Source organism: Phlebotomus papatasi, chromosome 3 (assembly GCF_024763615.1).
Source record: "Phlebotomus papatasi isolate M1 chromosome 3, Ppap_2.1, whole genome shotgun sequence".
Taxonomy (NCBI): Eukaryota; Metazoa; Arthropoda; class Insecta; order Diptera; family Psychodidae; genus Phlebotomus; species Phlebotomus papatasi.
Window position 1 is genome coordinate 77245599 of NC_077224.1, and position 17227 is coordinate 77262825.

The 17227-nt window shown below is 34.5% G+C and overlaps 1 protein-coding gene across 1 annotated transcript; it reads left to right on the forward strand.

The window, feature by feature from the left end:
- The first annotated feature begins 1607 nt into the window (after window positions 1-1607).
- Window positions 1608-1934, forward strand: LOC129806769 (uncharacterized). Its single transcript, XM_055855541.1, has one exon. It carries the CDS (start codon window positions 1608-1610, stop codon window positions 1932-1934), a length of 327 nt encoding a protein of 108 aa, XP_055711516.1.
- The last annotated feature ends 15293 nt before the right edge of the window (window positions 1935-17227 follow it).

Here is a 17227-nt window from a genome sequence, read left to right on the forward strand (position 1 = left end):
AAACCTATAACATAAAAATCGTAGCGTTGCAATAACTAAGGGAATAACATTAGGGTAAGTGTGCCAAATTCCGGCTAGTTTGCAATTCCAACTTTCTTTTTTTTCCTCGAATTTCCATGAATTTTTAGTTTTTACATACCCTAGAGATTATACAATGCAAAAGAATAACAAAAAATGTAGCTTCGACAAACGAGATGACGTGAAAAAGACATTGGAAGAATTCCCGAAGGGTAAGGAACTATGAGAATGAAGGTGTCCGAAATAGGGCACCAAAGCTATGTCTATATTTTTATTCTTTTTAAAATGTATTAAGAATGATTTTAAAGTAAATAAAGACGATAAACTTTCTACAATGTTCTAAGCAACACTCCTTAAGTAGAAGGAATGAAAAAAATCAATTTCTTTTAAAGATATTACATTTCAAACTTGAGACTTTGGCGCTTGCATGCAACTATGCCGAAATTTTTGCACACTTACCCTATACATTTCCAAGGGCTTTTCGAAAGAACATCCTGTGTTATCATAAAATTTTTCACATCAATTGCTCCTATGCGTCATTTTGCGTTAAGCATCAATTGAATTGATAGATTTTCATTAATTTATTGACACAAAATAATATTTGGCCTACAAAACAAGTTTAAAAATGTTAAAATAGCATTAAATGTGGTATTTCAAATTAATTTGAATTCAGCAAATTAACATTTTAACATTCCTCATTAATTCCAATTTTATTGTAATTAAATAAGTACCTATAGTTTTGTGAACTAATAAGTTGCTCTTTTTAAAATTATTTGCTCGTAATTAACAATATTTGTAGGAGAAATGTACTGGATTAGTGATAGTGATAAGCCTATTAGAAGTGATATTCTAGTATAGGGTCGATTAGAGTAGTTAGATAGGTTCACAAAGGGTTTGTGGAGGAAATTGTTTGCTATAGGAGCCATTCCTTTGCCTATATCTCTTAAGAAATTTCTTCTGGCCTTAGGGGTTCTTTTTCACAAGTGATAGGTTATTTATAACTTATAACTGTACCAAATTTCGGCCAGCTTACAATTTCAGTCGCTTGTTTTTGATTTTTAGTTTTTGCATACTCTATAGAAGAAATTACACAATGCAAAATAAAAAACTAAATATGTCACTTCGGTGAACGAGATGATGTGAAAAAGGGTTTGTCAAAATTACGGGAGGGCAAGGAACTATGAGAATCAAAATGGGCGAAATTTTACCTATAGCTACGTCTATATTTTCTTCATTCATTTTAAAATGCATTGAGTGATTTTAGAGAATACAAAAACGATATATCTACAAGATTCCAAGCACCACTTATTGAAAAGAAATAATAAAATAACTCAATTTGTATTAAAAATATAACATTTCAAACTTACATGGGGCTTACATATAACTAGGCCGAAATTTGGTACACTTACCCTAATCGAAAATCCCGCGCACCATTTGAATGAAATAAGCAAATTTCTTTCAAAATGGTTCCAAGCTGTGATAAATTTCAGGTAGATCTAGAAATTTTATTGCTCATTTCAATTTAAAATTATTATTATTCAATCAATTTATTTTATAAGATTCACGACAACCGCCTACATGTAGCAGAAATGCGTATCTTAAGGCGGTCCCTGGGACTGACTCTGAAGGATAAGGTCAAGAATGACCGCATCAGGGAAAGTCTTGGGGTTCAGCACATTACGGAAAAATCAAGAGAAAGGCGGCTGAGGTGGTATGGCCACATCATGCGTCGGGGTGAAGATCACATTGTCCGGCGCACCATGGAAATTAAGGAGATGAAGAGGGGTCCGGGAAGACCACCAACAGCGTGGAAATCCACGATCAACACAGACATGAGGCGAAATCACCTCGTGAATGCTGAGACGCAGGAGCGCGCCACTTGGAGCCTTCAAAGTAGGAGGGCCGACCCCCGATAAGGGGACATAACGGCGGATAAGTAAGTAAGTAAGTAATCAATTTATTTTGATATACCGGTTCGTTATTGACATTATTTTGTACATTGTTCAATTTACAATTTTTTATGCGGTTTACAATGTGCAATGAGAAATATATGTCCCTTCGGACGCTTCAATCACTTGCACCGGGCGGGACTCTCGAACTTACAACTCATCGAGTCGAGGGGTACCACCTCGTAAGAGCCGAACGCTCTTAGCAATTGCTACACGGAACTGACTCGTCCTTTTAAAAGATATTTATAATTGGGTGCCGGTGAAAATCCAGAATGCCAAAATCTTGAAAAGCCAAAATCCCGAACGCCAAAATCCCGAAAGTCAAAATCCCGGAAAGCCAAAATCCCGAAAGCCCAATCGAAAATCAAAATCCCGAGAAGATCAAAATTCCGAAAGTCTAAATTCCGAAAAGACAAAATCTCGGAAAGCCAAAATCCCGAAAGCCTAAATCCCGAAAAGATCAAAATTCCGAATGCCAAAATCCTGAAAGCTGAAATCCCGAAAGTCAAAATCTCAAAAAAAACAAAATCCCGAAAGTCAAAATTTTGAAAAGTAAAAGTCCCGAAAGACAAAATCCCGAAAGCCAAAATCCCGGATAGCCAAAATCCTGAAAACCAAAATCCCGAAAATCAAAATCCCGAAAAGATCAAAACCCGAACGCCAAAATCCTGAAAGTCAAAATCTCGAAAAGCCAAAACCTCGGAAAACCAAAATCCCGAAAGTCAAAATTTTGAAAAGCCAAAGTCTCGAAAGTTAAAATTCCGAAAAGTCAAAATCCTGAAAGTCGAAATCCCGAAAAGCCAAAATCTCGGAAAGCCAAAATCTCGAAAGTCAAAATATTGAGAAGCCAAAATCCTGAAAGTCAAAATTCCGAAAAGCCTAAATTCCGAAAGCCAAAATCCCGAAAGCCAAAATCCCGAAAACCAAAATCCAGAATTCTTAAAAGTGTCATAGCTACTCTCACGATTGCACCCACGCTTGCTGGAGGCAAAGGGAAATTTTCTGTGAATTCTACACATTATCCTCCATATAATTTCATCCCTTTCAGGATTTTGAGTTTCGGGATTTTGGCCTTTTCGGGATTTTGGCGTTCGAGATCTTGGCTTTCGGGATCTTGGCTTTCAGGATTTTGGCGTTCGAGATTTTGACCGGCACCGTGATAATTATATTATTTAAATTTTATCTACAAATTTAACTCTTGTTAGACTTGAATAAATATAATATGATGTTAAATTTAAATATGATACTATTAATTAAGGAGTAACACGGAAATAGTTAGTACAGTACAACTAAGCATAGAAAATTAGATTATCAGTCATTACATTTGCAAGATATGGTAATTTAAATTTCAATTAAATTGAAGTGTTTCGGATACTATATATAACACAAGATAGGTTTAGTAAGTTATTAACTCTATTCGATGAGGATTAAATTTACTTGAATTTCCCTACTTTAGTCATGTTCTCGGTCACATCATGCTCTAGCTCTACTCATCTTACTTTCTGATTTTCAATTAGATCATTTGCTATATCAAATATTGACAATTCGAACAATCGTGGGTCTTTCTGGTAATTATCGTTCAGTGGGAAGGGATTTAGTGAAATTTCCGTAAAAACTTCTGTTAGATAATTCAGCCGCATTACTGGCTTTGGCGCCAGAGCGTTAAATAGCATCAAGTTGCTTGTTGGGCGGATGGGATTACATTTTGGGTATGAGATTTGCTAGCGAAGAGTAATTTGCCTCGAAAGAGAATTTTGCCTCGTCTTCGACGTGTCACTTCTCAAATTAGCATTTAATTGAAAAATGAGCGAACAACAAGTCGTCATCATTTTCCTCATCATCTTGTCTCATTCTTCAGCTCTCGTGTGCTTTTCTCCCTCCTGGGGATCGGCGTCAAAAACTCATTCTACGCGCCTTTTCTAAAGCATCCGGAACTAATTTAAACTTGTCATCGCCGTCATCATCACGCGGGAGCAGGTGAACTCCTCCTGACTAAGAGGACCCAGTTCAGTCAGGAGTTCTATGATATAGGAATGGGAAGTGGACTATTTTGAATACCCTGAAAGGTGTGGAGTTCACCAGGCAGAGCTCCATTTCAGTCATTGGTAAGGACACCTCTCATCTACCTCACCCATCCACTTGGCATATATTCGCGACGCGTGTGTTTGAGATCCTCTCACAAAAGTGGATCTCGCGAGTATCCTAAACCCTCCTGAATGAATTGGAATCTTCTTTGGAATTTCACGAGCGTCTCGTACTCTTCTGCACGACAACATGGTATTGCTACTGACGACAAGGATAGGGTGGAAGCAACCAGGTATTTGACATTGTGACACAATTGAATTGACGTTTTGAACAAGTTTTATTAAGCGAGAAAGGGAGGATAATTAATACTTTCAGGTCTTATTGCACTGAAGAAAAGAATTGTTGAAACTTGATAGGTTCTTAAAGTATATTCTTATTATTTTATTGATTTTTTATTACATTCCAACAATATTCTCTGCACGGTCCGCATCCTTCCTTTTTCTCTTCAAAATCATGTTTCTTAAAATAACTAATTTTCTTGATATGTTTTAGGAACTATTTAAATTAGACGAACTTTTTGTATATATACGAGCCTTCATCAACTAAATTATAAATTGAGAAGACTTAAGAGGTCGCAATTCTCAAAAAAAAATTGAGTTCATTGGAAAGATCTTGAAATCTTTGGTAACTCAAAGGACTTTACAACAACGACAAATTTGTCCAAATTGGTTGAGAAGTACGCTTTCTAGAGTACGCAGGCTCGACCATAGGCAACTTAATTCGTTATTAACAGCATTGATTCAAAGGCATTTTTCAGTACTCAAAAAAAAAAAAAAAAGAAAACCGCATGAAGTATTTTCGACACATCCCAAAAATAGTTTTGGAGTGTTTTTGGACCATTACATATAGATTTTCAATACATCATAGTCTGTGAAATTAAAAGGGACAGATAATCCTAACCGGCTTATGTAGGTGAGATTCTTAACGTGAGCTAACTCGAAGTGCATGCAAATTCGATTTAGAGCTGAAGTTGGGAGACGCCATTCAGTTATCTTGAATCAAATTCGTGAAATTATACAAATTTTGTATTTAAACCAAAATATCAAGGATTTGGATGAACTGACAGAAAAGTGTTATATGGGTGAAATGTAGACCAGAATGTTCTCTATAATTTTCCCATAGAACTTGAACTCATCGATTACTCAGAAGTCAAGATAAGCGAGGTTTTTTGTTTCTTAACTCGTTTTTTCATCCAGAGCTCCCCAAGTAGTCATTTGTTGAACTTCAACTATATCAAAGAATTGTTGTCTTTTGTGGGACTTTCCACTTAAAACCCTATTTTAAGTGTCTTGGTGGAGTAGAGGCAGTCAAATTGGCATCTGAGTGATTTCAAAGCGTTATTATGGGAAAAATCAATTTTTTCACACTTAAACGGCAAAATCGGAGTGATAGCGTAGTCTGAGCGGAAAATGATGTATGGACGAAATGTAGAGACAAATGTGCTCTACAATTATGTCGAAGTAATCATCAAAATCGGTTCAGCGACAGTCGAGATAATTGAGGTTATGTTATATTGAAATTGGCTTTTCGACTGTGGCGCCCCTGGTGTTGGTCCCACGAAGTTCAAATATTTTAGAAAGTTATAGTATTTGGTGAGATCTTTCGTTTAAGCCCTCATTCATCAAAATCGGTCACATAGAACCGGAGATATGATTTTTTGAATTTTGTGAACTTTGACTCCTCATATCTCCGGTTCTATTGAAACCACAGCGCACTTACGCACCATTTTGGAAACGTCCTAGACTGGACTATAACATACTAAAATTTCATTAACTTGCACAAAGGAATTTTTGAGAAAAATGATTTTGAATTTCGATGAATTTTGACGCTATCGCAGCGCCACCTATGGGAACTTTGTGAACTTCCATCTGAAAGTGCTCATCGAGACGAAACCAAAAAGGTAAAATTTAGGTCGATATGTTAATTAGAACCGGAGATAGAGGCCGGTCAATATTCGAACTTTGACCCCTTATAGATCGGGTCAGGGGTTATGGATCGACTTAAAGTTTTTTTTGTTTGATAGGTATAATCAACGGCTACAACATACTAAAATTTCAGCCCGATTGCATAAGGAATTTTTGAGTTATTTAACTTTTAAGATTTAAAAATTTTCTTTTTAATAATAGCGCCCCTAGCGGTGGTTTTACGAACTTGCGATGTTAGAAGGGGAAGTGGCATTTCACGAGAGCTTTCCAAAAAGCCCCCATTTTTTAAATTCTGACAATTAGAACCGGAGTTATGGCCATTTTAAGAAATTTTTTTTGGACCCTTATAGCTCGGGTCAGGGGGGTCGGGGGACCTTAAGTTTGGTATTGATGGAAAGCCCTAAGGCCCAGCTATAACATTATAAAATTTGAACCCGATCGATGCCATAGGGGCGGAGCCATTAAGAAAACAAAAAAAGGGGGGTATTCAAAATGGCGGAATGAGGGGTGGGGGGTGGGGGGTCAATGCACCAAGTTGCAATTTTCATACGATATTTAACCTTTGCCGAAAACCGCAAGTCGATATCTTTTTTAGTTTAGGAGCTATTAAGCTCCAAAGAGCGGCCGGACGGACGGACGGACGGACGGACGGGAACGGTTTTTACTTTTAGCCATCCATATATTCGTGATCAGGAAGTGTCAAAACACATTCTGGCAAAGTTTGGGGCCAATCGGAGGACATGAGATTTTGTTATGCCGAAAATAGACACAGGCTGATCCTCGTGAATACTCAGCTTGAAAAATTTGGCGGTAAAGGATCAGCCCAAACTATCATACACTGAGGATTTAAGATCAAGTATTAACGTTTCTTGCGTAATTTCTATTAAATGTGCCCACTTTGATTGCTGAAAGACTTCTTAAGTGCAACATCAATGGATTTTACGCACAGAAAGATGCACTCTGCCCTTCCCATTACTCCAATTTTAATGCATTTTAAGATTTTGAGACATTGCGTACCATATTACTCTCCATGCTTTTTCACCCAATTGACATTTCGAAAAGCACCCAAAAAACCCCAAAGTGAAGCTTTTTATTTTCAGCACTGGCGCTGATGTCGCCTAATCCCCGTAACTTCACTAGACCTCACGAATTTAGAAGATCAGCCTAATCCTCCAAATTTTGGGCTGATCCCTGAGTGTATCGACACCAATCCTCATTTTTTGGGCTGATCCCTAAGCCGATCCCTGTGTCTATTTTGGGCTTTAGGATTATAGTAGGTGAGATTGTTAAGAATCTCACCTAATTTTCAGTATAAAATTCAATTTTGGTGAGTAAAAAATCCATTTAAAACAGAAAAGCATTAAATTTCCCCAATTTTCATTTTCACTTAGGGGAAAGGCTCATAATTTTGTCCAGTTTCTTATTTTGGACACTTTGAGAATAAAATTGGACACTAAAAATAAATTGATTAAAATAATGGATTTTTATTCTAATATTTGACGAATAATGAATTCCATCTAAATATTTGTTCTTTTTAGAGGATTTTAACACTAAATACGTTAAATTTTGAATATGATTTGAGTTGAAATTGGTTTGTTGAAAATTCACTGTGAGCAATTGCTTACGAGAAATATGATAGAACATCGTGTTTACCTCCTCAGTCTTATTTATCTGTGGTGAAGTACTAACAATGTTTTTTCGCTTTTTTTTGAGTGATATTATTGAATATTGTGTTGTTTCATATTAGTGGTGATTTGTACATTTGACCTGAAGTAAGATTTGCCTTGTGAATTAGATTTTTTGTGTGAAAAATGGGAAATTTTCTAAGACATTTACCCAGTGAGGTGATACTCCTTATTTTGGACAGGTGTTTTTCTCACGAAATTTTGTGAAGTTTTAGCTTTTGTGATGACTAGGTTGGATAAATGCCTGGAGAAACAAAGGAGCATCATCTCTGCGAAAGAGATGTAGCGAGAAAAGCCTTGAAAGGCTCCCGGAAAGGCTATGGAATCAGCGAATCCGCACTGACTGCTTTGTGCTTTGTGACTGCTTCCTTCTTCCTTACCAAGTCAAATGATGATTTTCACCTATCTGTTGTATTTACTTATGTATATATTTATACTCGATTATATGAGTTGACATATACGGTCTGTGATCCAGGGTTTCTGCCGTTTACCTGGTGAGGCCGGTATTGGTAATTCGGCGGCAGTCCCAACCACAAAATAGGTATATGGAAAATAAATATCTTATCTTATCTTATAATTAACCACTTATCCTTATTGGGGTCGAGGGCTTAGGGCATTTAGGTTAACAGCTCACGCCTATCGATCCTCTGCCATTTCAGGAAGATGTTCGCAATCAATCCCAAGGGGCTCTAAGGCAAAAGCCTGAATTTGATTCAGCGATCTGTCCTAGGTCTGCCGAGAGGTCGGCGCCTCCTCACAATGGCTTGCACGGCTTTTTTCGGAAATCTTATTTTTAAAATCAGTAAATTAGCATATTTATTAAGCAAAAAAAATCAAATTGGTCAGTAATATGTTCTCAAATATAACTTTATTCATCGACTGTTGATATCAGAGAGAGCTATCACACTACTCGTCTGAGTAAAATAAGCCCCCCCCCCCACTATTACGGATAGATTTCCAATATATCATAGTCAGTAAAATTAAAATTTACAGTATAAAATTTAATTTTGGCGAGTAAAAAATCCATTTTAATCAGAAAAAAATTAAATTTTCCAATTTTCATTTTCACTTACTACTTTTAAGAAAATAATGCCCAATCTGCAGCATCGAATGAATGTTGGTAAAATTTATTTTGTATCATAAATCTTCCATTTGAGAAAATGAAAATTAGTTTATTAAGCCAGTAAGAAAAGTTGTGCCATAGTTAAGCCCCATAAGGTTCATCAGTTCATTTAATTATATTGAAAGTGGGTATTGAATTAGAAAGATATATGTTGTCTGTGAGTAACCGAGTGTGTTTATTTCTAGAAATCGAGATCAGTTCCTATATTCTGCTCTGATGCTGAACTACAGTAAACTTATATTTCCAATAATCGTCTTTAATTCGATTTTGCATAGTTTTGGGTTTCCATTTCAAAAGACCAATAATTTTCTTTGTCTCTAGATTATTTGTATAGTATTAGCAGAACATTGGGTCATCCTTATCTAAATCGTCATTCCCCCTAAGAGCAACATTCAAAGGAACTTCGTAAGGACGGATTATAAGTACGATACATATATATGTATGTCTATATATATAAACACATACGTCTGTATATATTTTCTAAGCCATGTGATACGAAAATACTGCCGAGCGAACTAAGTTTATATATTGATAATATTGTGGGGATTTTCTGACGGCAAACTAGAGATACGAGTTCTTAACTCTTATAAAAAATAAACATTGAAAAAATCTCCACAAAATATTCATACGGATTCTCGCACCCTTTTTCGTTTGAAAAAAAAAAAGACCATCGTGCAGCCCTGGGAATATTTTTTTTCATGCAATTTATTGACCAGCAGCAGGAAATTATGTGAATTTCATTTTGGGAAAGTGATGGTGGAAAGTTTCATTTTGGAAAGTGTTACTCAATGTTGTTTTTTCTGGCTTCTCTGCCACTATATTAAATTACAGTATGAAGTCAATAACGTGAAATCCTGTCAAACGGGATGAGACCCGGGGCCAAGGGATTTTTTTTTGTGGATGAAAACTAAATAGAGACAACCAAACAGGGGGTGGAAGAAATAAAATTGCAGGACGATGGGGTGGTGGGTGGGAAAAAAATTCATTGCACGAAAGATCAGCACAAATATATAGACAGATGGTGAACGAATCAACACGGCTTGGGTTGAGAGTTGAAGAAAAAATAGGAAAAGAAACATGGGCTTCCTCCAAAGAGAAAACCATTTGAAAACCACGGAGAAATTGAATACAAATAAAAACGTGTTGGGAATATTTTATAAAAAAAAAGAAAAATTCAGAAATATTTGACATGCCGCATGAGCTAAGGCGTGAAATTAAATGTAGAGTTTCAGTTTTGATTTGTATACACGTAAGGTTAGATTAGGCGGATTATGTAACTGAGTTGTGAGTTATAAATTGGATTGGGGAGTATCTTCCAAAAATTCCATGGGACCTACTCACCTCACTTGGATGGAATACAGAACGTTGGCAGTTGGGCTTGGGAAAATCTATTGCATTCCTCTTAAGCTCTACCATAGGGTACTGACCGAATGAGAAGAAGATTTTCATTTATTATTTTTAACAAGCTTAAAAGTGAAAAATTCTTATTGATGCGCTCCTGACTCCCACCTCATTGTCTTTGATGTAATTATAAAGTATTATTATCTACCCTCCCATGCCTAACATAATAAGGGATTTTGTATTCAATTTTATATGTAGAGGGTTAAATGTAGGAATTTTCTTCGTTATTCTTTTTTTCTGCTCTGGCCTCTTTCATCCTCTCTGTCGTAGATTTTTTTCCTTCAGTCTCATACCTCTTTGGATCTTCCCCTATTTACCGCTCTGTACATAGGTTTTCCGCTCACACTTTAATTACAATTCTTTTCTAATTAATATGTATATATTATGTATAAGTTCTACATAAGACATCAAATGAATATACTCGTGTGGAATTGCTGTGGAGATAAAATTAATTATAATTTATCTGCGTGAATTATAAATTCATGTAAGAGCCCTATGTACATATACATGCACGGTATAATTTGGGTGAAGAATGAGGAAAATCTCTGGGAATCTGTCGAGAGGCAGGATGCGGACTAATGACGAATTTGGTTTGAGAGAGAAAGATGTGGAGTTGCTCATCATTCAATTAGCTATAATTTATTAAAAGGTGCGGACGGCATCCATGAGCCAAAATATATCAAAGTATAAACCAAAATGGAACCTAGGAGGAGAAACTTTTGGACAAGATGAGAGAAAGGACGGCGAGAGAATTAATTAAAGAACTCTAACCAGTAAGTTTATACCTTCAGAAATATCATTCGACCATTTCACTCCCACATTTCTTGTCTCCCATTGCCTTCCCCACCCACTCACATCACCATCTATACCTTTATAGAAAGTTTTTCTAAAGTTTCCACACTCCCTTTTTGCAAATAGTTTTGCTAGCCTTAATCCTTTCGAATGGAAATAATTCATTTTGCAAGTTATAAATGTTTAAATGAAAATACTAAAGCCAATGATGAGGAAAATCATCAAAGAAAGCACACGCATCCAGAAAAATTTCAATTTACAACTTCAGTGTTCATTCCATAGTTAAGGGACTTAGATAGTGGAAAAGTTTACTATTTCACTTTGATTTCAACTTTTAAACAAAAGCAGCAACATTATAACTCATGGAAATAAGTCTTTCTCTGTGATCGAGGGTGCAGGCGTCTGAGAAAGTGAGACTTTTAGTAAAATTTTCTGATTCTTCTAATAATAAATGGGTCTTGTTTTCTTTGTAATTCTATTCAATCATTAAATTCTTAAAACTCTACAATTTCATGCGCAAATTTTGTTATGAATCAAATTTCTGTTTTTTTTGCTTTATAATTTTTTTATAAGATGATTTTCACGAATCACCAGTCTGCTTCTAAAAAAGGGATAAAGATACCGTGTAAATTGGGGCTTCTAATGAATATAACAATATGTGTTAAATGGTAAAATCTTACATGATATTAAATATTTTGTAAATAGGGTTTTCAAGTACATACTTTATTTAATGAAGAAATAATTATATAAATTTATAATAAATATAAAGTATAGATTTTATTAAGTTATTTTGAATTTAATTCAAAAAATAAAAAAAAAATTATAATTTAAATTTAAATAACAAAATTTAAAATTTTTAATTGAAAATTTAATTATTTGTTTAATCTTTCTTTTTTTATTAAAATAATATAAGTGACATTTCCCTCTACAATTGGGAGTATGCCTGAATGGCTCACAGCTCAGTTTGAGCTAGCCATTCTCATTTTTCTCTCACAATGCTTAAAACCGCGCAAGTTGGACCGATCAGTGTTTTTCCTGTTTCTTTTTCTTTACGATTTTATGTGAAAAGATTTTGTGACAAGGTGTTTTTTATCATACATTTGGTGAATAATTTACCATGGCATATACAACCTACGAAAGAGCTTTTCCATCGTTTTGCTCTGGAGGTTGGGCACCAACGTTAAGACGGCGGTGGACGCAAAGTCACAAACATTTCAGAAAAATCCTATTGTAACGCGCTATTAAGATATTGTAGATGAAATAAATTATCTATCTATCTATCTATCTATCTATCTATCTATTTAATTTTATTTTCAATATACTTATCGTTCACAAAACTAAATTATTGTATTGAATATACAGAAAAGTATCGCCTCGAAATTTTTTAAGCAAAATAAATAAAGGAGTGAGTCCAATTTTAGCAAAATAAATAAGTAAATAAGTCGAGATTGAGACACCTATAAACCTCTGTCTTGATCGTACTACAAATGCGATCTTGTCTGAACTATAGAAAATTTTGAATAACGGGAAGCGCGGTACCTTCGGACAACTCAAGCTTAGAGCAATTCATTCTTTTCAATGTATTATAAATTAATTTTGCCAATTATAATATTATATTTTAATAGCTGGTCCAATGCCTCAAACTTCCAAGAAGGAGCTATGGATGAAATCCATGAAGAACATAGAAAAAAGTTGGTTTGTCCGAAGCTTGAGTCGTCCGAAGGGAGCACGCTTTCCCCTATATAAAATATATTATTTTATACATAATGCAAATTCCATTAATTGACTATAAAACGTTAAAAGATTGATTAAATAATTCCACCGACCGAATTTAGGAACCGGAAATGAAATTTGATCACCAAATAATTAAATTTGAGCAGTAGGGTAAGTGTGCCAAATTTCGGCATAGTTGCATGCAAGCGTCAAAGTCTCAAGTTTGAAATGTAATATTTTAAATACAAATTGATTTTTTTCATTCTTTCTTTTGTAAGAGTGTTGCTTGGAAACTTGTAAAGAGTTTACCGTCTTTATTTACTCTAAAATCATTCTTATTACTCCCTCCGTTCCGAAATAAGTCGTACGTTTGGGAAAAATTCTTGTTCCGAAATAAGTCATACGTTTGGGAAAATATGGGATCAAGGGAAAGTTTGTTGATAAATGTTTTGTGTATCAATAATTATCTCTTGTAAAGAACTATTTTTAATGTTAAGCACTAAAATTGGGGTACAGTCTTTATGGTAAGTTGAGGAACGAATGTCTTAAAAATGTCTTATTTTTGACTTTTTATTTTCAATCTAAAATAAGTGCAGAATGGTGAGAGATACAGACTTGGGACCTTTGGGGGACCCCCCCATAAGTTGACCCTGGGACCATTAATATGTCCTTTATTTTGCCCCCACCCCTCCCCTTCCACTCCAAAATCATGTATTTAGGATTGCTCGAAAACACGTCGTGCGATTTTTTCTTCAATTCTGGATATGTTTTAGAGAAACATATAAATGGTCTCAGGGTCAACTTATGGGGGGTCCGCTAAAGGTCCCAAGTCCCTATCTCTCACCATTTTGCATCCAGATATTCGAATACATAAAAAAGGATGTTCTTTTTATTGCTCATTCTGCAAAATTTGAGATTTAAAAAATGTCATATCGGTAATAACTGTTGAGTTCTACTTTTGCATACCAAAAATTTAGAATAAATTCTAGCGTATAGTGTTAATCACAGTCCATTTTTTAGTAATTAACTATCTACCGGAGCTCTTTGAAAAAAACGCGAAAAATTGACAACTTTAACATATCGATTCCTCAACTTACCATCGTGATAGGATCCCCATATTATCCCTGAACATGGAGGATAGTTCATGCACAAGATATTTGCAAATAACAAAAACATTCTCTGAAACCATTCCTTAATCCCTAATTTTTCGCCAAACGTACGACTTATTTCGGAACGGAGGGAGTACATTTTAAAATTAATAAAAAAGTAGACATAGCTTTGGTGCCCTATTTCGGCCACCTTCATTCTCATAGTTCCTTGCCCTTCGGGAATTCTTCCAATATCTTTTTCACGTCATCTCGTTTGTCGAAGCTACATTTTTTGTTATTCTTTTGCATCGTATAATCTCTAGGGTACGTAAAATCTAAAAGTTCATGGAAATTCAAGGAATAAAAAAGGTGGCCGAAATTGCCAGCTGGCCGGAATTTGGCACACTTACCCTAACTCAAATTAGAACAATAAAAATAATAAAACCATCATAAAAGTTTTGGCAAATGTTTTTCACAGACCAAGTTAAGCTCTTACTGCTCACTTGCTTTAGGTCAATATAAAATCTTAAAGTAATAATAATAAAAGAGAAATATATAGTGCAACTCTAAAAATGTAAACATAAATGAGAACTGAGAATTGGGTGGTTACTCGTTCTGACTGAAATCAATAATAAAATACTCTTGGGCTTACAACCCAAGTTGAACACATGTCCAAAACACTCCAGTAAATGTAACCACGAAAATACATCAAATATTAAAAACAAGATGTTGAGATTGAAGGTTTGATATTTTACATTTAAAAACTTAAACTACTTTTATTCTTATAATCCAAGGCTGTTTTTAACTCGATCAACTAATAACTATAATAAGTGTACTAAACTACTACAATGTAAAGACACATGTTGGTAACAAAATACAATATAATATTATAGAAAGTCTCAATTCCCATAATTCATTTGGCGAATCTATTACAGTTTCATTAAAAGATCCGTCTTAATTTGCTCATTAAACTTTAAAACATAGTTATTTACAAAATTTGTATTAATAATAATTAAAAGTTTCTTATTAATAAATGTAGTCGCATTAAGGTAATAATTTTCCATTCTTATGAAAATTATGCAACAAGTACATAACCTATTATCCACTGAATTTTATTAAATTATTGTTTTTTTATGTTTTTCATAATAATGTAAATTTTAAATATAAAAATCAGACGCTTAGTGCTTTCTAGATGAAGACACTTGGCGAATATATTACTTTGCAGCAAAATATTTACATATTTTAAAGTAAAATGTAGTCTTATATTATTTTTAAAAATTTGTGTAATTTCTTTCTTCCCTTATCTTATGTGATTTAATATTTCAGATTATAATGTATCAATAAACTATACATATCTAAATGTATCTAATTTATCTAAAAAAGATCGAGATGGAGGCGCCTGGTGAGTAAACTTTTTTGCAAAATTCCGAATGTATAAATATGGTATAGGCAATCTTTAAAAATTTCCCTACTCTTTTATTTGCTGATCTAGGTTTGAGTTTCAAAAATTGTCAAGAAACCAAATTCTATATGAATATAATCGTGGTGGAGACGCCAGATCTTTTATAGGTGGAACCGTTTGGTGAATAGATCAATTTGCGAAGTACAGGCTATTATATGCCCTAAAAATTTACTTTATGTTTTATTTGCTAATCTTCTACACTGACTGGTAAAAATAAAAGAGTCAAATTGACCCTTTTAGGGGGTCCGTGGTGCAATTGGTAAGAGCGTTCGGCTCTTGGGCGGTGTGACCCCCGGCTCGACTGTCACAGGTTGTGAGTTCGAGTCCCGCCCGGTGCAAATGATTGAAGCGTCTGAATGGACATTTTTCACGAAACATTGTAAACTGAATAATAAATTTGTAAACTTAACAATGTACAAAATGGCAATAACAGCCCGGTACATCGAAATAAAATAAATAAATAATAAATTGACCCTTTTCAATAAAACTGGATCATATTTGACCATTTGAAAGGTTCACTTGAATCTTTTGAAATTTTGTATGCATAATTATCACGATAGATCGAGTTTTATCGTAAATTTATTACTCTTATCGTATTTCTCTCATCTGAGCGAACACCAATGATAACTTTTTCATTATTTTTATTCGTTTATTCCGGTGATAAATAGGTGTCGAAACAGTGACCCTTTTATTTTTACCAGTGTACATTTGACTAAGAAACAAAGTCTTTTTCTAATTAGGGGAAACTAGGGTATTGCCGAACATGGGGTAGCACCGAACGCTGATTTTTATTTCAAACCTACTTGGACTATGACGAACGTTTGTTCAATTGACAAGCATCCCTACAGTACTACGAATTCATTCAGGTTTCGTCCTCTGAAATCTAATATCTATTTAAAAAATTGCAGTGTTCAGTGCTACCCCGTGTTTGGTGGTGCCACACTTTCCCCTATGATCGAGATGGAGACGTTAGGTTGATTGTAGATGGAGGTGTCTGGTGACTTTGCGTATTACTAAATTATTTTTAATAATTGCAAAGATATAATTGTAATTAGTTTCTATAGGGTGTTCCACAAATTACGCAAGATTTAAATTAAATAAAAAACACATTATTTTTCTCAATAAATTTTTTTTATAAATTGAAAAATAAAGTACATAAGATAGGGTTTATGTATTAAATATCGCATCAAGTAATTAACCTCCATAGCTCTGCTGGCATATAAATGCTTTCGTCGAAGTTTTCCCTGACATTTTTTGACAAATGTGCCTAAATTTCGATGATACAGTGTTAAAACTTCTCTTTTAATGCATAGAGGTGGATGTAGGCCTGTTAACTTCGGCTTGTATTTTCGAATAACCGAATAAAAAAATGTAATGGTCTAAAATTACATGATCTAAGGGACCAATTCTAATCACCAAAAGAGAAAATGACAATCAGGAAATGTCTTATGCAGGAATGACATTACTTCATAGGCTATATGACATGTCACACTATCATGCTAAAGCCACATGTCCTCAATATTAATGAATTCATAATTAATTAATTTATTAATGAACAAATCCTCCAATTTAGACTTCATAAACTCGGTCATCATGTCGCGATATCGAACGCCAGTAACAGTAACGCTTGATCAGCTTTATTTTCAGATAATACATTGCTTCAATATTATTAATCATTTGAAGGGCTTGTTCTTGGATGGCAAGTGTATTTAGCCTCCCCAATTGATTCAGTTCTGTGAATTTTTCAATTAGACTCTTCATAGTTGACGAAGTTAAGTCAATTTTCTGACCAATAATTCTCGAACCAAATTATTTAATTAAGAACAAAAACGCGTTGGTCTGGCATTTAGTGATGGATTTTTTAAAAACCCTAATCTATAAACTGTCACGTAGTATTTTTATTATTCGTTGCGGACATTTATTTCAGAAATGCCGCTAAATTTAAATTTTGCGTAATTTTTGGGACACCTTATATTAATCATAATT